We start from the raw sequence: 24,485 nt of genomic DNA, 5'->3' as shown, positions 1-24,485 counted from the left end.
TTATCAATAGCTGGCCTGGATGCAGTAGGTCTTTGAAGGTCATAAGAGCATTTTGCATGGCTAGCATCTCCTTTTGGTTGATGTGTAGGTGCTTCTCTTTTTGGGAGCATTTTCCCTGAATGCACTGATCTGCCATGTGTGCTCCCCAGGCATAGTCTGAGGCGTCCGTTGTGATGATTTGAGTTGCTTGAGGTACACAGAAAGGGAGACCTGTATTTCTTTGGCATGCTTGAGCCCACCACAAAAATTCCTTTTGAAGGCATAGAATGAGTGGTATAATTGTTTCCAAGCTGTGGCTGTGTTGAAATGAGTGGTATAATTGTTTCCAAGCTGTGGCTGTGTTGAGACCATAAGTTTTTTAGGTACCATTGTAGTTTCCTCATATGCAGCTTTGCACATGGTATTCGTAAGATGCAAGATGCCATGAATCCCAGAGCCTGCAGGATTTTCCTTGCAGTTAGTCTGGTGACAGTTGCCATTTTGTTGAAGTATTGAGACAGTTGCCCTTGTTTGTCTGGCGTGAGGTAGGCCATCTGGGTGGTTGTATTTAAGCTGGCACCCAGGAAAATTATCTGTTGAGAAGGTATTAGTTTTGATTTCTTTTTGTTCACTGTGTATCCCAGGTAGTTTAACAGTTTTATTACAAAACGCCAGATGCTGCAATAGAACGTCCTTGCTGTCCGCTTGGATCAGGCAGTCGTCCAGATATGGGTAGATTTGTATTCCTTGTTGTCTGCAGAAGGCAATTACTGATGCCAGGCATTTCGTAAACACTGGGCGCAGTAGATAAGCCAAAGGGCAATGCAGAGAATTGGTAATGGGTTGAACCTGCAAGAAATCTGAGGTATCTTCTGCAATCTTGTCTGATAGGGACATGCAGGTATGCCTCCTTGAGGTCCAATGTTACCAGCCAAGACTCCTTGCCCAGCATGGGAAGAAGCTGCTGTAATGTGAGCATCTTGAATTTTGGCACCTGTAGATATGTGTTTAGGATGGATAGGTCTAAGATGGGTCTTCAATCTTTGTCCTTCCTTGGTACCAGGAAAAGTCTGGAATAAAATCCTTGACCTTGTTCTTTTGCAGGTACCTCTTGAATGGCTTTCATATCCATGAGAGCGGAAATTTGTCTTTGTGCCTCTGCCCTTTGATTTTGTGGCAGGTTTGGCAAGCCTCTCATTTTTGGAAAGGTGTGAAAGTGGAACCTGTAGCCTCTGTCTATAATGTCCAGAATCCATTTGTCTTTTGTAACAATGTGCCAGTTTTTTGAAAATAATGCCAGTTTTCCGCCCAAAGGTGCTGCCATTAAAGCTTTGTTTGGCAGGCATAGGGGGAAGTCATTGTGTCTGTTTTCTAAATGACTGTGATCTGTCTTCTCCACCTCTTGGGGTTGGTGCTTGCCACTGTCTAGCTCTGTAAGATCCTTGTGGTTGTCCTCTACCCCTTGGCCTGTATCTGCCCTTTGAGGTCTGTCCGTGGCTGGAAAGGACCAATTTTTTGAAGGCCAGTTTCTGCTGAAGCATGGAGGTTGCACCTGCAAGAAATCTTTCACTGTTTGCATAGATTTTGCTTTTTCCTCCATTTTCTTTAGTACCTCCTCAGCTTTAACACCAAACAATACATCTTTTTGAAGTGGTGCATCTAATAACTTTGCTTTGACATGATATGGTAAGGTTTGCTCTTTGAGCCAAGCATGTCTACGTATAACAGACCCTGTGACAGCAGCTCTACATGAGGCCTCTAAAGCATCAAAACCACACTGCAAGGTATGTTTACCCACTTGCTCTGCTCCATGCAACAAATCCTGCAACTCTTTCAATTCTGGTTGTTCTGTTTGTGTCATTTTGCTTTTCAGCTGAGATAACAAAAACTGTTGGTACTTTAACATATGAAATTGACAGTTTAATGCCCTCATGGTCAAAGTGGCAGATGTATACACCTTTTCCCCCCACCTTTCTAATGCTCTGGAATCTCTCTCTGAAGGTAAAGGGTTTTTAGCAGTAGAGGCCTTTATTCCCTTGGGACCCTGTGAAATAGTTTCTGGGTCAGCAGTATGGCTTTTATAAAGGAACTGGTGAGAACCAGGAACCCGGTAATACCAGTCTGGTTTAACAGGGGCTGGAGGTAAAGAATCTGGATTAAGACTGGCTTCTGCATACACATCATCCAAAATATCTAAAACAGGAGGGATAGCCAGGGGCCTATGCTGGGGGAGCAGTAGAAATTCCCTGAGCCTTTTCTTGGAATCGGAGTAATCTTGGCCTTCCCAGTGGAAGTGCTCCCTCAATGTATGCAGGGTTTCCCCAAAAAAGAGTAGTCCTCGGGGGGGGGGGGGACAGAGGGGATAGACTCCTCAGCATCAGAGTCTTCAAAAGGGGAATAGGCATAATCCTGGTCCTCAGAATGGTCTGAGGTAATAGAAGCCTGGTCTGAGGAAGGGTAGTCTTCCTCCAATCTGGGTCTTTTGTCAGAGGGGGGTTGAGAACCCCTGATGAGAGTTATCAGATCCTCAGCCATTTTAAGCATCTGCTTTTTAGGCATGGGGCCTTGAGAGGAGGTCTGAGGACCCTGTTTTTTAGTTTTCATGGCAGCCTTAGATTTAGTGAAGGATTTAATAGAGAAGGTGGAAGGCCTGAAGACGCCTTCAGAAATGGCAGGCCTCACTAAATTATCAGTTTCCCCGCCAAGAGTGGCGTCGGTATCTGCAGTGGGAATGGAGACCGAGGAGCCTGCGACCTCGGGTACTGAAGTCACCGGTAAAATAGTTCATCGGCAGTCAGGGGCTGCATAGGCACCTCGCTGAGAACTGGAAAACCGGTAGTCGACCTAAGCGTGGTCTCCATACTCAGTGCAGGCCTTGGATGTCGGTCCTTGTCTTTGCGTCTTTTGCTTAAAACTGGTGTCTGAGTATCCGACGACATGATATAATTACATTTTTTGCCAAAATAATGAAGGGCGAACTCCGCCCGGCGCTTAATAGTGCGCTTGTTGAACCTAGCACAAAAAACGGCAGGCCAAGACGTCGTGGTCTGGCCCTAAGCAAGGTATACAGAAAGAGTGGAAATCCTTATGCGGTATTTGCTTCCCACAAGAAATGCAATTATTAACTTTGTCTGACATCGGTCTGAGGCAAGAAAAGTTTCCCCAACGGGGTACTTAGCTTTAAAGAAGACTTCGGCTGAAATACTTTCGTAAATCTCAGGAGCTGGCCGACCGGCACTTGCGAACTGCTTCGGGCACCGCGCGGCAAGAAAGACTGGAGAAAATGGCGTTGGCTGCCTTTTTATACCCCTGCCGCACTGACGTCAGGGAAGAAGCGACGATAACCGACGCCGGACCTAGACTTTGGAATTCGGCCGACCGAGGACCCGCCTGATGGCAGGATAACCCATCTGTAATGACTGCAGCTGTATGCATGATGAACATCTGGTAATGGAGAAGTTAAAGAAACAGAAATGGAGGTTATGGATTACCGCAAAGTGAAGGATTTAGTGTAGAAAACTCAGATAACATAGCAGCAGGATAGAGCAATGGACACCCAAATTGAGGAGAAACCAGTGGAGTGGGAAACATCTGATCAGTTGCCATATAAAGATACTTTGGAGCCTTCCACAGCAAACCAGTACAAACATTTAACTTGAGTTGGACAGCAAGGGAAGGAACAGGAAACTGTGGCAACACTGACGCAGTCAATTTTGTGGAGTCATAGGCCAGTGAATTCCCGCATGAAAGAGCAGTGAATGACGCAGGATGAAACAGAAGAGAATGCAGCAAGGGAGGAAGATGCTCTGGAACTTTCTATATAATTCCCACAGGAAATGGAGAACAAAGAATGTGCCCTCAGTTTAAAAGAAAATGATCTAAGAGAAGAGTGGCTTGATTTAATACAGATGGGCAGACATATTAAGACCAATGACAGAAATAGACTACCGAATGTCAATAAAACCCAAAAAGTCAGAAGTTTGATAAAAAAATGAACACAGTAGTTAGGATTGTCCATGGAGATTCATGCGATACAGCAGAAGTAAACGGGATATATTACTGTCCAGCTAAATTAATAACAGATAAAGTCTTACCACAAGAACACAGGGCAGAAAGGGAAAGGAAGGGGAGAATCAAATGCCATCATGGAAGTATCGAATAGAGAAAACTATATAGCAATTAAAACAAGTGTCATTGTTAGAAGGGTACAGAAGATGGAACAGATCAACAAAAATACTCAGAACAATAGATGTGATAAAAGCAACATGTAGCATTATTAACAGATCAGTTTCTATTGTGCACTACTGCAAATAAACAATGCACAGGCAAACAAAATTTGTAGATAAATATAAAGGAAAAGTACAAAATAAGCAACATATCCTTCTTCTTTTGGCTTTTCCCGGTTAGGGGTCGCCACAGCGGATCACTGTCCGCTCATGATTGGCAGTGGAGTTTTACGATGTCGAATTGCCAGCCCGGCACCCAACCTTCCACAGAATACGAACACACACACACACACACACACACACACACACACACACACACACAGGGCCAATTTAGTGTGTCCAGTCCACCTACAGCAGGTCTTTGGGATGTGGGAGGAAACCGAAGCACCCGGTGGAAACCCACACGACAACAGGAAGGACATGCAGACTCCGCACAGAAGGCACCCCAGCCGAGGATCAAACCGGAGAACTTCTTGCTGTGAGGCAGCAATGCTAACCGTGGCCCCCCATAAAATAAGCAATTTACTGATGACTCAAAATAGTTTTATAGAGAACTAGGAAACAAGGCAAAAGGAATTGAAACAGGAACTGAAACACCAGCAAAAAAAAAAAAAAGAAGAAATGTATACATTTTGGAGAAATATCTATGAAGATCCTGTGGAACATAAAGATGCCAAATGGATAGAAGTAAAGAATAAGAAGTTTAAATGTACATGATATGAAATGTAATGATGCAACAGCCAGAGTTTTTGAAAAAAAAGTTAAGAAAAGCTCCTAATTGGAAAACCCTAGGCCTAGATGCAGTACTTAACTTTTGGCTAAAAGTATTAACATCTTTGCATGAAGATTTAGCCAAGAATAAAAACTACTAGTATGCACACCCTGAACAGACACCAGCTTGGTTAACAGGGAAAACAATGCTCTTACTTAAGAATGAACCTGCAAGCTATCCTAAAAACTATAGGCCAATACCCTGCCTTCCGACAAAATACAAACTATATACTGTAACTGATGCGACAGACTTTATATCATTTAGAAGAAAATTCAATCATGGCAATAGAAAAGGGCAAGTCATATGGAACAAATGATCATCTGTTGTTAAAGACATAATGGAGAACTGTAAAACAGGGAAGAATCTAAGTATAGTATGGACAGACTAGAAAAAAGCATCTGACAGTATCCCACATTCATGGATAAAAGAGTGCTTAAAACGTACAAGAAACACCCTAAACTGCTTGATTACATTAGCAAACCACTTTGCAGTTAAGCCAAGATAAAGGACAAATTATTATTCCAGGGATAAAAATTCAAAAGGGGATATTCCAGGGTGACTTTCCTTCACTGGTGCTCATTTGTCTTGTCCTTAAGAAAATACGGTGACTACTTAACACATTATGTTATGGCTATAATTTAACTCCCAGAAAACAATGTCTAAAACCTTCTCAACTTCTTTTTGTAGAGGATTTAAAACTGTATAGTTCATTAGATGAGGAACTGAAAGCACAAATGCAAGTGGTCAAAACTTTTTCAGATGACACAAGAATGTCATTTGGTCTTGATAAATGTGCAAAAGCAACCTTTAAAGCAGGAAAGCTGCAGCACCAAGAAAACATCAGTTTGGGACAAGAACTTGAGCAAGAGGTAGTGCATAAATATTTGGGAATTGAAGAATCAACAATAAAACATGAACAAATTCTAGTAATACTTCAAGGAATATTTTAGTAGACAAATTAATACTAAAAACAGCGCTGACATCTAGAAACAAAGTCTAACCTATAAACCAATTTGTTCTTCCTGTCCTAACACAGTTTTGCAGCGACTGACTGGCCTCAAAAGGTGTTGGACAGATTGGGCAGGAACACGAGAAGGATGCTTGATGCAAATCAAATGATTTATAAAAAAATTTGTGCATACTAAGACTATGAATTCCATGTTCTGAAGGAGGTATGGGCCTCCTCAAAACTGATTACATGTACAGAGCTGCAATCGTGGGACTGCATACAGATCTTCTGACCTCAGGACCCAAACAGTGAAAGTTTTGAAACATGGAGGAGAATAAGTCTAAGATGACTTCCCTACTTAGTTTAGCAGAGGCATATTGGAGTCAAGCTGGAAAGGAAATCGAACCAGAAGTAGATAAAAATCAGGCAACAACTGAATGTGACAAAAAAATAAAAAACAAAAGAATACAAGGTGAAGGATCAGATGAGAGGGCAAAAAATCTGGAACATGCATTAATACAGTTGCAAGCACAGAGCTCTTGGAGCAACCTCATGTTGATCAGTATCAAATGCAAGACCATTTAACAGGTGAATTTAAACCAAAAGAGGGAAAATTAATATTGGCGACCCAAGACAGTATACTATGTACAGGGTTTACAAAGTCCAACTGAACATGTAGGAGAGACAAATGTAAGTTTCGTAAAAGAGAATTGGAAACAGTCGCACATCTTGTTGGTTGTTGTGATATACTAATGGCAGGAGGACTGTATAGTGAAAGGCATAATAATGTGGCAAGACTGTTGCACGGAGGATTGTGGAAACACTATGGTACTGAAGTGGCTGAAAAACACTGAAAACATGACCCATACAGCATTACAGATAATGATGAAGTTTATATCACAGGGGATCACTGAATACCAACAGTTCAAAAAACAGATGCAAGAAAAACAGATACAGTAGTCCATGAAAAGACAAAAGTAACTGATCATTGAAATTGCTATACCCAGTGACTACAGTGTCTTAAGTGGAGAGACAGAGAGAGACAGAGAGAGAGAGAGAGAGAGAGAGATAAAATACCAGGATATGCAGGCAGAAACTAGGGCAGAGAGACAGAGATAAAATACCAGGATTTGCAGGCAGAAACTAGGGCAATATGGAAGAAGGATACGCCAACAGTTCCGGCAGTAGTAGGAGCAATGGGTCTTATAAAAAAGAATTTACAACCAGTTAGATATGTTACCGATACATGTAACTTCATACGAATTGCAGGAGTCAGTTCTGGGCACACTGCAGGTGCTGCAAAGAGCACTTCTGGATAACATCAAAGACAAACAATACTAATTTCATGAACTTTAATCATACTTTGACTTGGGAATAGGGTCCATTCCCATCATGGTATTAGAAATTCAAAAGACTTGGAGAAATTAAAACGAGGAAGAAACTGATGTCTAGGAATGAGAGGAACAGACTTGGCAGAGGAAGAATTCCCTCCATAGCTTGAATAAGTGAATCAGGTATGCTGTAAAGCCCTTCAAAGCAAATTAGAAGCTAAAATGGCATCCCTAGATAAGGATAACCAGAAGGCATCCTTTAGCCAAGTCAGAAATCTAAAAGGGAATGCCCAGCTATGTGCCAAACTAGTAGTGGATGGTACCACTCCTACTGTACCTTGGGAAATTGCCAACCTGCTAGCCAACAGATATGGCATAAACTTCACCCCCTGTCCTCTAAAGGCCATACCTGGATTCCTGATATTAGTCCTCTGCCTACTACCTCTAGACAGTAGGTAGTATCTGCTTTCACCAAGACCAAAAACACAGTCTCAATGGGAAAAGAGAACATCCCAGGCCGTGTACTTAGCAATCCAAAACACACCTAGTAGAACCACTTGGCGCTCTGTAACAACAGCATGAGAGCTGGCTTTGTTCCAGCAGAGGGGAGAACAGCAACAGTAATCCCCTTGCACAAAGGGAGCCCATCAACTGACCCTGGGAACTATAGAATCAAGTCTAACAAGCCTCATTTGCATGGCCATGGAAAGAATCATCATGGACTAAATCAACAAGGACACAGGCAACCTTCAAACACTTGACCCAACCCAGTTTGGCTTCATTACGGTTAGATCATGCTTGTTATTGCTAAACCTGGTAAGACTTTTTTGAGAATGCTATCAGAGCCCTGGATGAGGGTAAGATAGTGCATACAGCCTATCTTAACCTAACCAAAGCATTTGACAATTCCTCACTCTAGTATCATCAAGAAACTCTCCCAGCTGCACATTAACCCCTATGTCATTAGACGAGTAGCCAATTGTCTCATTGACAGAACACACACTGTCAAAGTCGGGGACTCCACATCTACCAGCAGACTGTCACCAGTAGAATACCACAAGGATCTCTGCTGGTGTGCTGGGCCGTCTTCTGTTTAGAATCTTATTTCTCAGTGTCCAGGCTAAAACAGACAGCGTGTAGCTTACCAAGTTCACTGATTATTGCAAACTGGGCGCAATCATCAAGTTCCACAGACGATGTTAACATACTGCAGAAGGGGCCGACACAGAAACGATTGGTGCCAAAGCCACAGAATAAAACTAAAAGCAAAAAAATTCATTATCCATCACCTTTGGCAAAGAGGAATTCCCTGCTAAGTAAAGTATTGACAGCACCCCCGTAAGCTGAAGCCCAGTGGTGCGAGACTTGGAAACAGGCTGATAGCAATCTAAAACTTCAATCACCATTTTTCCACAGTGGTAAGGAAAGCCTTCTATATTGTCCATCTCATCAGCAAAGGTATCACATCTAGGCCCAAGGATGTTACATCTCTGCTGTACTAGACCCTCAGACTACTAATACAGTACAATGCCCCCTTTTTGCATGTACCTCACCAGACACCTGCAGCAGCTGGAGAGACCGCAGAGATTTCTCACCAGGAAAATTCAAGGCTCCAAACCTTGACTTATGTAAGCTCCGTCACTGTACTCTGTATCTTACAGGCTGCCGAGAGACGACTTGTGCTTAGGGCAGTCTCCGACTCTGCCTTGCTGGAAATGCTGTACATCCGCAATTCAAATGGGACAAAATACACTTGCTCCCAGGATCCTGTGACATTAACAAAACATGCTGGAGAGACTGACACTCCTATGGATTAGACTCCCAATTTAGATAAAGCAGAGCTCCTCATAACCTGCACAATTGGATGGATGACTGCAAATTCACCCCAGGGCGTGGCACCCACATCCTCATGTACAGGGGTAGTCCGTGCGGATCATAAACTCACTGTGTGAATGATACCCATTTATTTAACCATGCTCAATTAGGGTAACTCGGGTACAACATGGCTAAGCCTGTAAGGATAACTCAGGTATAACTTGGCTAGGATTGTAAGGGCTCCAGGGCTGTTAGCCTAGTAACCTCCTATGAACCTATGAATTGTGCAAGTCCAGCAGATCCTTGAAGAAGGCTTTATTTTCAATCTCTACCAGCTTTTGCTTAATCTGATCTAAAACTTTTTTTTTGACACTTCACCATAAGAAACTGGCAATTCAAAGCCCTCATGATGAGGGTAGCAGAGGTGTAGACTTACTTCTTTCCAAACTCGTCCAAGGCTCTGCTTTGTCAGCTGGCAGAGGATTTTTGGAAGTAGTACCTTTAGCTCCATTAGGGCCTTGAGTCACCACTTCAGGATATGCTTCAGGGTTCTTGAAAAATATCTGTGGGAATCCAGAACCCTGTAAAATCTGTCAGATTTCAAAGGAGCAGAGTAAGGGAATCTAACTGCAAGGAATACTCTAGCAAAACATCCTCCATCACCTTTAACACTGAAGGAATGGCAATAGGTTTACTGCCTAGGGAGTTTTACAAATTCCCTAACCCTCTTCTTGGATAGTGGACAGTCCTCTGCTTCCCATTAAAGTGTTCTTAGGGTTTGTAGGGCCTCGCCAAAAGAAATGCCCTCAGGGGGAGAGGCTGAGGCAAGGTTCTCATAAGAATCTTAATCTCCATAGAAAGCAATAAATAAATTATGAATCCACCTTTGATGAAGGTTTATCATCCCTGAGTCAAAGGAATCTGAATGCTCCTGGGAGGTATCCCTTTTTCTTTTACCAGGAGAAGATTCAGGGTCAGAACCTGGGAGAGAAACGCATCTGGATCTGACCAAGGTTGGCTGAGGATATGATCACAAAACTAGATCCTGTAGTTATTTGCTCCCAATACACTGGTATACAACTAAAGGCACTAAAACATTTTCACTGCTTGTATTTTACTATCTGTATCCATAAACAGAAATTTCAGTTTCTTGTTTTTTTACATTATCTTTAGTTTAGTCTGTTCACGCATATCCTTAGCTGCCAGAACAGAAGCCTTTTTAATCCATACTCTTAAATACTTCATCATGTATCCATAAATGTGGGTATTGGTCAACCAAGTCATGAGTATGTACATACAGCTATAGCCTTTGTTTTATTTTCATTAAAGGTTATATCCTGAAAAAAGACTTGCATCAGTCTCAAATTCCCCAGTCTCATTTTTATCTTAATTTAATGAGTCCACTACAGAACATAAACCCACAGGTATCAACTAACAGACATTAGAATGCAGAAATTGTAACACTGTTAATATAACCGAAGTAAAGAAATTCTTTATCATTATGTTTCAAAGTGTACTGTCAATCATACACCCAGGTGGTTAAACTAAAGCTTATGTTAAAGGGAAAAGTGTAGAGGCCAGGGCAATCTGCTACAGGTGTACTCCAAGACGCAGCAAGTAAAGGACCGGGGAGACATAGAATTAGATGGAAGAATGGCTGCTTCTGTCTTCCTTGGAAATGATGCTTTTGGAGGTGCTATGGTTATTGCCATGTGGGCTGTGTTGAAATGACGGCAGTTTCAAGAGGATCTGCATTTAAATGTTTTCAAATATTTCCAGAAAAAGACTGCTTTGCCACAGAATAAATTACAAATGTGACAGCTTTTACATATGTGATGACCAAATCTTTGCCCTCGTTAAAGAATTATGCACAACAACCAACCATCAGTTACTTGGGTTGTGGGGGGACAGACATCTGCAACACCTACCTGCCAGAGGTCCAAACCAATAAAAGCAAAGCTATCATAGCTGTACAGGTTAGGATCTGCAGTGTATTCAGGGTTATCAATTTTAGGATGGATCCATTTCCCTTTGTAGTTAGGATTGTCAATTTGTTTGGGTTTCCATTCACCCTGAAATGAAAAGGAAAACAGAATTAGTAGTCATGTTTGGAACAGTATATCACTTCAAAAACAACGGTAAAATTATAACTATTAAATGGTATGCCTCCTTCATTAACTAACCATCAATACAACAAGCTCCAGTTGCCTGCATTAGCTCTATAAAATACCATGCAGCTGAGAAGGGTGGGAGAAGGTCAAAAAATGTGATACCCAAACCAAGAAATACAAGTTGTTGTGTCTTTCTGCTTTTCCCGGTTAGGGGTCGCCACAGCGGAACTCCGGTCCGCTAATGATTGGTAGTTGATTTTTACATGCCGAGTTACCAGCCCTGATGCACAACCTTCAACGAAGGTACGCCCATTCACGCACGTCTCCACGCAGAAGATGCTCTAGCTGAGAATCGAACTGGACAGCATCTAACTGTGAGGCGACAACGCTACCGCAGCACCACCGCGGGTAAACCAAGAAATACAAGTAATAGGATTAAATTTGTACATGAATATTTTCTTTTAGAAAAGAACAATGTTGGTTTTACCTACTGGTCTTAACATAAAGCTATATCAATCTAACCACCACAAACAGCCACAGAGAAAAGTTGCAAAAGGTACTCACCTTAATGCTGGAAATTAGACAGTGGTATCTGGATTTTCAGCAGTCTAAACTGCTACTGCCCCCAAGTATCATATTCTTAATCCTTTTCCCCACTGCCTGCCAACCACCAGCCCTCTTGTGACCTGGCTACTCCATTCAATTCCCGACAGGGTAACAGCCAGTCATGTTATGCCATCATCCATGTAGCCATTAGGGTTTTCTTAACTATAACTCTTTGATTTCCTGCTGAAGCTAACAGGTTTGGCTAAATATATCCTCCTAGACATGCACACTCACATACCCAACCATTGCTACATCACGCATACTGAGGAGTAAGCACCCACGAGCCCAACTGCTGCAGAATGTACCTGCAATAAAACCAGTCTCAGCTGGAAGCGCATGGAACTTTGTAATTTAACATGGTGCTGTACTGTTTAGATGACAAAGGGAGAAGTTACAGTGAAACGTGTTGACTGCCTCTATTCTCACCAGATTATGGCAAGTTTGATAAACACTGTAGGAGGGTGAAAATCAATGCAGTCTTGGCAAAAAGATGACATTGCAATCACACTCCTATGCCTTTTCACCTTCAAAAACTACACGCATTATTGTGAGTGAAGTCAAGGTATAGAGGGTATCAGTTCCCCAGGAACCTGAGAATATACACTGGAAAGATTTCTGCTTTTTAGTACAAGGGAAGAAGGAAAAAAAAAAAAAAAGGCCACGGTGGTGCAGCGGTTAGCGTTGTTGCCTCACAGCAAGAGGTTCTCCCGTTCGATTCTTGGCTGGAGCGCCTCGTGTGTGGAGCCTGCATGTCCTCCTTGCAGTAGAGTGACGTTAAAGACATGCAGGTAGGTGTGAGTGTGAATGGGCATGCCTTCTTTGGAAGTTGGGCTGGCAACTTGGCACCGTAAAAATCCAATGCCAATCATGAACGGACCGAAGTTCTGCTGTAGTGGCCCCTAACTGGGAAAAGCCAAGTGTCTTTTTAGTAAAAAGGGAAGAAAAATGCTTGGAGGGACTGGCACAAAGCATGAAGAAGAAAAGGTTACGCAGTTGTGACCCCCCCCCCAAAAAAAAAAAATTAGCAGTCAAACATCTTTGTTAGCAGGTAGGCCATCTACTTAAATCTAGCCAAATAATGGATGTCCCTACGATATGAACTGCAATAATCCAAATCATATCATTTAGAGTTCAGATCCAGACTTAAGATCTTTAATGGAAGAAAAATTGTCTTCCCCACATTTTTTGAAAAACAAAGGAATGTCCATCAGACTCCTGAGAAGACCCGATTTGAGGCAGTGTTCAAATTCAAGTAGTGATAGTCTGACCTCCCTATGGTATGGCATGCTGATGTGGAGGGTTTAGCAAAACTAAAAATCAAACGCACATGAAGGACTGGGATTCACATCTCTGTGTCTCTGTGTCTCTCTCTCAAGCATCTATAATAAGAATTTGGGATGTGGAACAGAAGTTCAGACTACAAAAGGTAGAAAAACAGCTTTCAATGCATCATCTGCCTACAAGCATCTAAAGCCACAAACCAGCAACCATGTCATAGAAGATGGGAGCACTACAGCTTTGGGTACCACTAAATACCTGTTATGTCATTCTGAAGGAGTCCTTTTACCTGGGATGAAAGCACGTAATATATTCTTGTGCAGAGTGATTCATACTCTGGTGTTTCATCCTTTATTTAAATTTTTTGGTGTGTTCGAGTTATGGGCGGCTGCGGTGGTGCAGCGCTTAGCGCTGCCGCCTCACAGCAAGAGGTTCTCCGGTTTGATCCTCGGCTGGGGTGCCTTCTGTGCTGAGTCTGCATGTCCTCTCTGTGGTCATGTGGGTTTTCCTCTGACATCCCAAAGACATGCTGTAGGTAGATTGGGCACTCTAAACTGGCCCTAGGGGTGAGTGAGTGTGTGTCCCTTCTGTGGAAGGTTGGGTGCTGGGCTGGCAACTCCACGCCGTAAAACTCCACTGCCAATCAGGAGTGGACAGGTGATCAACTGTGGCGACCCCCAACCAGGAAAAGCAGGAAGAAGAAGAAGGTGTGTTTGGGTTATCTGCATGTGTGCTATAGGAATACTGGAGGCACCCACTGCTATTAAAACTTAAAAACTCTACTGCACATTCTAACAGCACCTGCTGTAAGGATGGGAGGTGTACAACTGCTGCTATCAGCGCACAAAAACAGTCCTTAAGGGAATCTTGTCTATCAGGTCTTTCTAGGAAATGAAAGCAGCTCACTTATCTAGAGTCCAGGATTCATGTCAGACCTCCACTCACTGTCTGTGTAGCATATGAATGTTCTCCCCCATGTCCTGTGTTTTTCTTCTAGGTACTCGATTCCACCCATCTTATAAAAATACGATGGATGAATGGCTAAATTAACATCTGCATGTATTCATTAATGAGTATAAAGACAGATAATCCAGGAGCAGGAATAATCAAAACACTTTACACTTTTTTTTTTTTTTTAAGAGCACTGGCTGGATTGCTGTGTTTGCAGAAGGTCTGTACTATACTTCTACCTGGGGGCTATAAAAGGGCACAAGTTTGCCTTTTAAGTCCCTGGTGAATCTGTCCTTCTCTTGTTAGATCACCCACCTGTCAACTATAGTTTTCTGAATTGCAAGCAGATGTGGGGAGAACCGTTTTCCTGCCTTCTTTGGGACAGCAAGAAGTATGAAGCAGTAAGGTGTGCCCAATCCTCGCCTGTAAAACACTGTAGGAGCACCTGAATCCAAGGAGATAGCTCAGCCAAGAAAAAGGTGACAGACATACAAGTGCTGCACTCCCCTACTCTGATCTTATTATACCACCAGAGATGAAGTTGTCAAGGTACCCTGTGCTAAATAACAGGTAGATGGAAGATGTGGAACACAAAATGTTCCCAGCCTCTCACACATACTGACTCTATATTTTCTGCACAAATTAAACAAGAACATTTTATTGGTGTCTGTGCATGCTCATACCTCTCAACTGTCCAGATTTTCACAGAAAGTGCAGATTTTTTGCTTCAAAAATTGTGGCCTGTTCCTCATAAAATTTATGGTTTTCTGGCTAATCACAGAGGACTGAAGTCACTAAATGACAGACATTTGAGTTTTAGACTTTATATCCTTCAGAAAATGAATTCTCACACAAAACCTGTTATTCTAGCAACTTTAAAGGTCCAGCCTGCTCCATTCACCCTCACTAAACTCGGGCTCACTATGTTCCCCCTACCCTGCCCCAATTTCCTAACCATCCCCTTCTCATAGAAATTTATACCAACAGTGTCTTTTACCTATGTTCTAGATCTTCTTTTACCTGGAGCGTTTTATTAATTTCTTGTTATATTACTATGCTCAGCATACATGATGTAACCTGTTTGTGTATTATGCTGGATGTACTGTGTATTTGTATAACTTGATGTCGGAGCTTTTCTCCCCGGACCTCCAGTGAAAATGGACCTGGTCCAGTCAGAATTTCCCGGTTAACAAATTTAAAATAAATAAATATACTGCACATACCCCCTTCCCTTTCTCGTTCCTCTTGCGATCAGCCTCATCAATCCCTGCTACTAACTCATTATCTAATAGCAGTCACCCAAACCCCTGCTACTAACTCATTATCTAATAGCAGTCACCCAAACCGCTGCTATAGCAGTCACCCAAACCGCTGCTACTAACTCATTATCTAATAGCAGTCTCCCAAACCCCTTACAATCTTATGTCGCCTCATCGCCACACATTCTTTTCGACTAAATTCATTTAATTTGCTCTTCTCTATTGTTCTAACATTACAATCTATTTTTTTAATTCTCCCCCTGTACAACAGTCACTTTTCCCTCCTTTGCAACTCACTCTTTTAGTATCGCTTTTTCTTCCATAATATTGACCCAAACAGTACCCACAAACCTTTTATTATACACATCACTCACTCAATTATTCTCATCCTAACAATTCAACCAATTTACAATTTCACCTTACTACACCACGGTACATCATACATTCCTCTAACCGACTAATCTCTATTAAAAATCTTACCTTAAAGGGATCAACTTGGCTGGAATCTGCAAGCAAACCAGCTTCATCCATTTCCCCCCCTTACCTTCCTCCCTTTTCCTTCAGCTACGACCTCCCCTTAACTACTCCATAGTCCTCTGTATCTACCATGTCATCTTTGTGCATCTTCAGATCTCTACAATTCATTTTCTGTCCCCTTACTACTCCCCATAGTACCCTCTCACTTTATATACAGACACACACACAGACACAACCATCCACCTTCCTTCTTTAAATAAATTTGAGGAAATATGTAATAAATGTCCAACCTATTCACCTTTTCAAATACTAAACTAACTATTCAGTTCCCTTTGGCAAAACCTGCAATAAAATTTATACTTTATAAAAAATGACTACTCCGAATCCACTCTTCTTTAAAAATTACTCTCTGCAGCAACATTCATCCAGCCCTCAGCCTCATCTATTCCACCCTCCTGTACACCTCCCTGATGTAAATGCACAAAACGCCTTGCCTCCATTAATATTCATAGTATTCTAAACAAAGTTAGACATTTTCATGCATGGTTTCTTCGATACTTACCAGGTTATTACCAAACATGGTTAAAACACCATATAAAAGATTTTAAAATTCTGTCTACTAGCTACAATATAATCCGATGTGTCAGACTACACTAAAAAGGTGGAGGCACTGCAATCACATACAGTAAATGTCTAACCTTCTCATCCCTCAAAACCAACATACCCATCTTCCAAAATGCAGAACTTCTCGCTCTTCTCAATGTTAAACAAAAGAACTTGTGTATAGTTGCCCTATACATACCAGAAGGTAATATTAGCTTCTTACAAGAAATTATTTGCCGCAGAACTACAATATTACTACTGTTCACCTTGGGCGACATTAACTTTGACTGGTTAGCTGCAACATCTCACACCCAAACTACTAGTTTTATCTCGTACGCGTCCAAACAGCTAATCTCTTCTCCTACTCGACTCAGTGAAAATCATAAAAGTTCTATCCTCGAGTGGCTACTTATCTCCGACTCCAGCAAGTATGCTAACTCTAGGGTACTACCAGATTCCCTTAGTGTTCTTCGCTCTACAATTATTAATAGAGAAATCAACAGTCAGTACAAAAAAAATAAATTCTGGAGCTCTATAGCTCAATTAAGAAAATGTTTCAACCTGGACCATATTCCTCACCAAATGCTATCTTACCCTTATAAATGGCTACCAAATTTAAACACTTTCTTCATAGAAATCATAGCCTGTCAACTCCAGCACTCCCCAAAAATTTAATTAACCTCAAAACTCTACTAGCTCTGACATCCCTGCCTTTCATCTCCAACCAGTCTCCAATCTACTAAAGAAAATGAAACCCTGTACTGCTGCTGCTGATCTTAAGCTTTCTGTAGACTCTACTGCACACCCAGTCTCAATGCTCAACAGATTGATTCAGGACTCCCATGTCCCTTGCTCTGTGGAAAAAAAGATTCTTTACTATTCCTGTCAATAAAGAAGGTGACTCTGAGATCTCTAACTTTAGGCCAAATGCCATCTTGTCCCCTCCTTCTCCTAAGATCCTGGAAAAGTGTATTCATAGAAACACCTTCAGTACCTCTTAAAAAGTGATCTCCTAACCCCAAATACAACAGGACTTCCATCTAGGCCATAGCACCACTACAGTTCTCCTAAACTTTTCTGACCATTAATAAGGCTAGTGGCTCTGTTTTTTTTTTTTCAAGATCTCTCAAAAGCCTTCCACAGTGTCACGAGAAACCTGACTCAAAATGTCCTCTCTAGGCCTTTCCAAGCCAACTCTTCTACGGTTCAACTATCTGAAAGATCTCTCTCTTTTCGTCTAGTTAAAACATGCATTCCTCAAGGCTCTATCCTCAGTCCACAGCTGTAACATTTTCAACCACCTCTATACCCCCTCTCAGCAAGCTTGCCTTATTCAGTATGCAGACAGATGACTCAGCTGTCATCTGGTCATCTAACAGTGCACTATAACTACAATCCATGGCACACGATGCCTTTAACTCAGATGAATGGTGGCTACAGCAAAACCAACTTTTCACTTAATCCCAGAAAGACTGAGCTACTACTATTTCCCCCCAAAATTCTATTCCAATATTAAAAGTTACTTCCACATTACCACTTTAAAACAATGCAGCTACTGAAGCAGTTACCCTTACCAAACTGCTTGCAGTCACCATGGATGACAACTTAAAGTTTGATCTTCACATACAAAACCGTATATATATATAAAAAAAAAAAAAAAAAAAAAAAAAAAAAAAAATCAAAAGCCAAGTCTGCTATATACAGCAAAAACACCTTACTCCTAGAATCACCCAAGCTAACCTTTACCTTCCGTCCCCTCTTTTCTGTGGCTCATCTGTATTGACTAACATCCAGATCTTGCTTAAAGGACAGCTGCAGCAATGCTATATACAGCAAAAACACCTTACTCCTAGAATCACCCAAGCTAACCTTTACCTTCCGTCCCCTCTTTTCTGTGGCTCATCTGTATTGACTAACATCCAGATCTTGCTTAAAGGACAGCTGCAGCAATGCTATAACAAGACGGCTAGATCTGCAGCTAACCAGCCACAGAGCTCACCACTGCTCCTCATTACATGCTCTCAGCTGGTTAGAACTCCCACGTCAGTAGCACATACAGAACTTCTTCTAACCTAAAAAAATACTATAGAACCCCTCTACCTGCCCTTCTATTTACTCAGCACTTCATTACTATCTCCCAAATTAGCCTGTGCACTCCCAAGACAAAAAAACGCTTTAAATCTATAACCCAAAAAAGTACGGGACAAAGTCTACACTCACAATGCATAGCAAAAGTACAGTTTTGTACCTACCATAAATGTAGATGTTCGAAGATCCACATTGCTGCAGTCCTAACACTTGGGTAGTCCGCTGTCCCTCGGTCGGCCCGAATATCAGAGTATAAGGCTGACGTCGGTCAAGGCGCATTTGACTGACATCAGAACGTCAGGGTACAAATGCGCATGACCAACGTCATATCCTCAGTCTTTTCTTGCCCCAGATGTCAGAAGACCCTAAAAAGAAAGGTCAAAACCTATAGACAACAACTAAACAACCAACTAGCCTAACACCAAAAATATGTACAATATATACAATATATACAAAAAAGCCATATACCTCAGATGGATAACCCAACCCACACAACCACCTCAAACAACAGAGGGGAAGGAGGGAGGGTAAATTGGACTGCAGCAATGTGGATCTTCGAACATCTACATTTATGGTAGGTACAAAACTGTACTATGTTCTTCATCCCACATTGCTGCAGTCCTAACACTTGGGTAGAATCCCAAAGCAGAGGTAAGGGAGGATGGCTAAACTATAATGAAGCAGGAGCTGCCAGAATGCCCTGCAACACAGCAGTGGCAAAACCAGCCCTGGATTTGGAGTACAATGGAAGGTGGTAATGCCTAGAGAAGGTATGCACTGAACTCCAAGTGGCTGCCTCCAAAATATCCTTAGTAGCCACCCCTCAAAAGCTGTTGAAGTGGCAGTAGCCCTAGTGGAATGAGGTCTAATCCCAGCTGGAATCTCTTTGCCATGATGGGAATAACAGAAAGCAATGCAGAATCCAATCCACTTAGAAATAGTTTGTTTTGACACTGGCTTGCCCTGAGAGCACAAAGCAAAAGAAACTAATAACTGCTGAGATTGTCTGAACCCTTTAGTTCTGTCCAAATAATATCGCAACTGCCTGTGTACATCTAAAGTGTGCAAAATCTTTTCCCCTTTAGTTTGGGGATTTGCATAAAAAGTAGGTAGATGAATAGTTTGGTTTAAAGCCACACTAGAAACCACTTTAGGCATAAAGGAAGGATTAGTACGTAATGATACCCTATCCTTATGGAAAATTAAGAAAGGCTCAACTGCCATAAGGGCCTGCAATTCAGAAACCCTTCTTGCAGAGGTAATGGCCAACAAAAAAGCAGTCTTCCATGACAAATATTTCAACTCAGCAGTAGCTGCAGGCTCAAAAGGTTGTAGAGTGAGTTTCTCCAACACAAAATTGAGATCCCAAGCAGGAGTAGGAGCCCTTCGTGGGGGCCTTATATTCTTTGCCCCTCTAAGAAATTGCTTGAATAAAGGATGAGAAAACAATGGTGGGTCACAATCGTAGTGAGCTGAAATTGCTGCAGCATGAATCTTAATAGAAGAGAAGGACAAACCTTTGTCCAATAACTCAGTAAGATATTGAAGAGCCACACTTAAATCAGGCTCAGAAACATCCAAATCCTTAGCTGCACTCCAAAATAAAAATCTCTTCCATTTATCTGCGTACACTTTCCTTGTACTAGGCCTTCTAGCTTCCAAAATCACATTCAAAACTTGTTGTGGAAGTTGAGACCCTCTATGGTTTAAAACAGAATATGCCATGCTGTTAGGTGAAGAGAGTGAAGTTTGACATTGAGCAAATGACTGTCCTCCTGGGACAACAGATGTGGAATCAAAGGCAAAGGCCATGGAGGCTTCCGTACTAGACTTCTCAGTAGTGGGTACCAGTGCTGTCGAGGCCAATCTGGAGCTATCAAAATCATCCTTGGTTTGTCCTGTCTGACCTTCAGAAGTACCCTTGGGAGGAGAGGCAGAGGTGGAAAGGCATACACATGAAGATTTTTCCAACTGAAAGAAAGAGCATCCACTTTCCAAGCTGTGGGATGAAACCGCTTTGTGCAAAACTTTGGCAGCTGGTGGTTTAATGGAGAAGCGAACAGATCTATGTCTGGAGTTCCCCAGGACACTGTCAATTTCTGAAATACATGAAGATCCAGTTTCCACTCGTGGGGATCCATGATTTGTCTGCTTAACACATCTGCTAAGGAGTTCTGTGCTCCCGGCAGAAACCTTGCCTGAAGACTTAGCTGTAAACTGAGAGCAGTCTCCCACAAAATCATTGCTTGCCTGCATAGAGGATAAGAATGTGTTCCCCCTTGCTTGTTGATGTACCACATGACAGTTGTGTTGTCTGTTAGAATCAACACCTGCCCTGGAAGAAGTAAATCCTTGAAAGCTATTAATGCAAACTGGACTGCTAACATCTCCTTCATGTTGATATGTAGATGCTGTAGTCTGGCAGGCCACTTGTCTTGTATCCACTTTCCATTTAGATGAGCTCCCCAAGCTATGTCTGAGGCATCTGTCGTTAAAATCTGACTCGCCTCTGGCCGGGTCACAGAGAGTCCCTTGTGTAGGTGACATTCCTGAGCCCACCACAAAAATTCCTTTTGAATGCAAGGTATTATTTGAATGACAGTGTCCAGATCCTGGCAGTGCTGTGTCCATACACTTTTGAGATACCATTGTAGCTTCCTCATATGCAGTTTGGCATTGGGAAGCACCAGAATACAAGATGCCATGAACCCTAAGGCTTGAAGGACTGTCCTTGCAGTCAGCCCGGACTGATGAGATAGCTGATGGAAGTAAAGGGATAGAGTCTTTTGTTTGTCCGGGGTTAAAAAGGCCATCTGGGATGCTGTATTCAGTCTCACACCCAGAAAGCACATGTCCTGTGAGGGTACTAGACTGGACTTTATTTCGTTCACAGAATACCCCAGGCATCTTAGCACTGCTATCACATATTCCAAATGATGAAGAAGCTCTTACCTTCCTTGAGCCAGAATCAGGCAGTCGTCCAAATAAGGATAAATCTGTATTCCTTTTAGCCTGAAGAAAGCTATCACTGGAGCCAGAACTTTGGTGAACACTCTGGGCGCAGTAGATAAGCCAAAGGGCAATGCAGAGAACTGATAGTGAGAAGTCCCAGCTCGAAAACGCAGATACTTCCTGCAACGTAGTCTGATAGGAACATGAAGGTAAGCCTCCTTGAGATCCAAAGTTACCATCCAATGATCTTTGCCCAGCAGGGTAAAAGCTGCTGCAACGTCAACATTTTGAACTTGGGAATGTCCAGATAAGTGTTGAGGATAGATAAATCCAAAATTGGTCTCCACGTGTTCCCCTTCTTTGGTACTAGGAACAGGCGAGAATAAAATCCTAGGCCCCTTTCTGGCATAGGAACCGGCTGTATGGCCCCTATTTGGAGTAACAGTGAAATTTGCTTGTGAGCCTCTATTCTTTGTTGAGGAGGAATGTCTGGCATGCCTTTGAAAGGAGGCAAGGTATGGAAATAAAACCTGTAACCGTGATGTATGATATCCAGTACCCATTTGTCTTGGGTAATTAAACTCCAATTTTCTTTGAAAAGTGCCAACCTTCCTCCCAAAGGTGCTGCCAGGCGAGAAGGTTCTGGCAGCTGAAAAGGTAGGTCATTGGGTCTGCTTACGAAAGGACTGACCCCTGCCCTCACTCGAAGACTGTGCAGGAGAACTCCCTGTTCTAGGCCTGAAAGAGCCCTGACCTCTGCCCCTGCCACGTCTAGATCTACCCCTAGCCTGGGAATCATAAGAAGGATACGTCCACCCTTTAGTAGGCCAATTTCTACTAAACTTTGGAGGCTGAACCTGCAAAAAATCTTTAACAGTCTGCATAGACTTAGCCTTGTCTTCCATTTTCTTTAAAACTGCTTCAACAGGAGAACCAAACAAGACATCCGATTGCAAAGGTGCATCCAAAATCCTAGTTTTAACATGATCAGATAAATTTTGATCCCTCAGCCAGGCATGCCTGCGAAGAACTGACCCAGTGGCAGCCACTCTAGACGAGGCCTGTACAGCATCAAAACCACATTGCAAAGAATGCTTACCCACCTGTTCAGAAACATGCACTAAATCTTGTAACTCTTTACAGTCAATACCTTCCGCCAGAGCATCAACCTTAGATTTCAACTGAGAAAGGAGATAATTTTGATATTTCAACATGTGAAACTGGCAATTCAAAGCTCTCATGGCTAGAGTGGAAGAAGTATAAACTTTCTTTCCCCATCTATCCAAGGCCCTGGCCTCTTTATCTGCAGGAACCGGATTCTTGACAACAGAAGCCTTAACACCCTTAGGCCCCTGGCTAATAGTTTCTGGGTCTGCCCTAGGACTCTTAAAAGATACTTATGAGCTTCAGGCACCCTGTAATACCTATCTGGTTTAACAGGAGCAGGAGGCAAAGAATCCGGATTAAGAGAAGCCTCTGCAAACACATCTTCCACCACATTCAGAACAGGAGGTATAGCTAAAGGCCTATGCTGGGGTAAAACAAAATTCCCTAAGCCTTTTCCTGGAATCAGAGAAATCCTGGCCTTCCCATTTAAAATGCTCCCTCATGGAGTGAAGGGTCTCTGAAAAGAAAAATCCTCAGGAGGAGAAGCAGAAGGAGTAGAATCATCCACATCAGAATCAGAATAATGAGAATACTCCTGCAAGTCTTCAGCCGAAGACTCAGACACATCCGAAGCCTGCTCATAATCCCCCAACACAGGTTCCATCCTAGGCCTCTTATCAGGAGGGGGCATAGAGCCTCTAATTAAAGTAATTAAATCCTCTGCCATTTTGAGCATGTGCTTCTTGGGAACAGCACCTGAAGAACTGGGAGTGACCCCCACAGAAGCTAAACTAGACCTGCCTCTAGGAGAAGCCTTGGAAGCAGAAAGAGAGGGCCTAGACCCCTTAGGAAGGGAGGGGAGTACAGTTACTTGAGAAGCCCCTACAGCCTGCCCTGCCTCCTGGGAGGCCACATCCTGTAAAATCAAAGTTTCTCCCTGGGACTCCAGAGAGGCCTCCGTCGGAACCACCGGTTCCACCGACGCCTCTAAAGAACCGGCGTCCGGTTCGGACGACTCCTCTAACCTAGGTTTAACTGCCTTGTCCTTGCGCTTCTTAGAGGAAGCCGGCGTCGGAGCATCCGACGGCATTTTGTAATTGCACCGCTTCCCAAAGACCAACCTTGCACAATCTAACCTCCGCTTTATAGTACGTTTATTAAACCTAGCACAAAAGCGGCATCCAACAACGTTGTGCTCAGGTCCTAAACAAGGTATACACAAATTATGGTAATCCCTATGCGGTATCTGTTTCCCACAAGAAATACAGTTATTCACTTTTTCTGACATCCGGTAAACCACTGAGGCAAGAAAAAACCAAAATATTCCCCAACGGGGTACTTAACCAACTCTGACTTTGGTCTGAAACTCCGAAAAATTTCAGAACGCCGAACGGCACTTGCAACACTGCTTCTGCATCGGACCATGCGGCAAAAAAGACTGAGGATATGACGTCGGTCATGCGCATTTGTACCCTGACGTTCTGATGTCAGTCAAATGCGCCTTGACCGACGTCAGCCTTATACTCTGATATTCGGGCCGACCGAGGGACAACGGACTACCCAAGTGTTAGGACTGCAGCAATGTGGGATGAAGAACATCTATGGAACTCTATCCCATATTCAAGCAGAACTACATCATGGCTCCAAGTAAAAGTCCTCTCTCAAAGAATTTCTCACTAACGCACGGCTATGCTGATGCACCTCTCCTGTAGGATCTACCTCAAGAAATATTTACATCCTTACTAACCTTTCATCATCCTATCTATACCCTTTTCAACACTTGCCCTCTCCCCATTCTTGGGAAGGACCTGTATCATTTTTTTTTTTTTTTTTTTTATTATTTCCTAGCACAGTAGACTATGCTTCTAATACTTTTTGTATATACTGATTGCCACTATTTGAATGTATTTTTTACAGCATCACTGGTGTCTTCTCATGCTTTGTATCTTATGTGTTCCACTGTCAAATTGTATCTTGTGTG

General features: G+C 42.6%; 1 protein-coding gene across 1 annotated transcript in view; it reads right to left on the bottom strand.

Moving 5' to 3' along the window:
* Positions 1-24,485, bottom strand: part of CALR (calreticulin) — a 144,373-nt gene that overhangs the window by 72,208 nt on the left and 47,680 nt on the right. Inside the window, exon 7 of the mRNA XM_044084658.1 lies at positions 11,001-11,144. Within this exon, the coding sequence (XP_043940593.1) occupies positions 11,001-11,144 (144 nt within the window). The remainder of the gene's footprint in view (positions 1-11,000; positions 11,145-24,485) is intronic.

This window comes from Protopterus annectens, chromosome 9.part0 (assembly GCF_019279795.1).
Source record: "Protopterus annectens isolate FY-2018-M chromosome 9.part0, PAN1.0, whole genome shotgun sequence".
Taxonomy (NCBI): domain Eukaryota; kingdom Metazoa; phylum Chordata; order Ceratodontiformes; family Protopteridae; genus Protopterus; species Protopterus annectens.
Note: the sequence above shows the minus strand (reverse complement) of the source record. Positions and strands in the feature narration are given on the sequence as shown.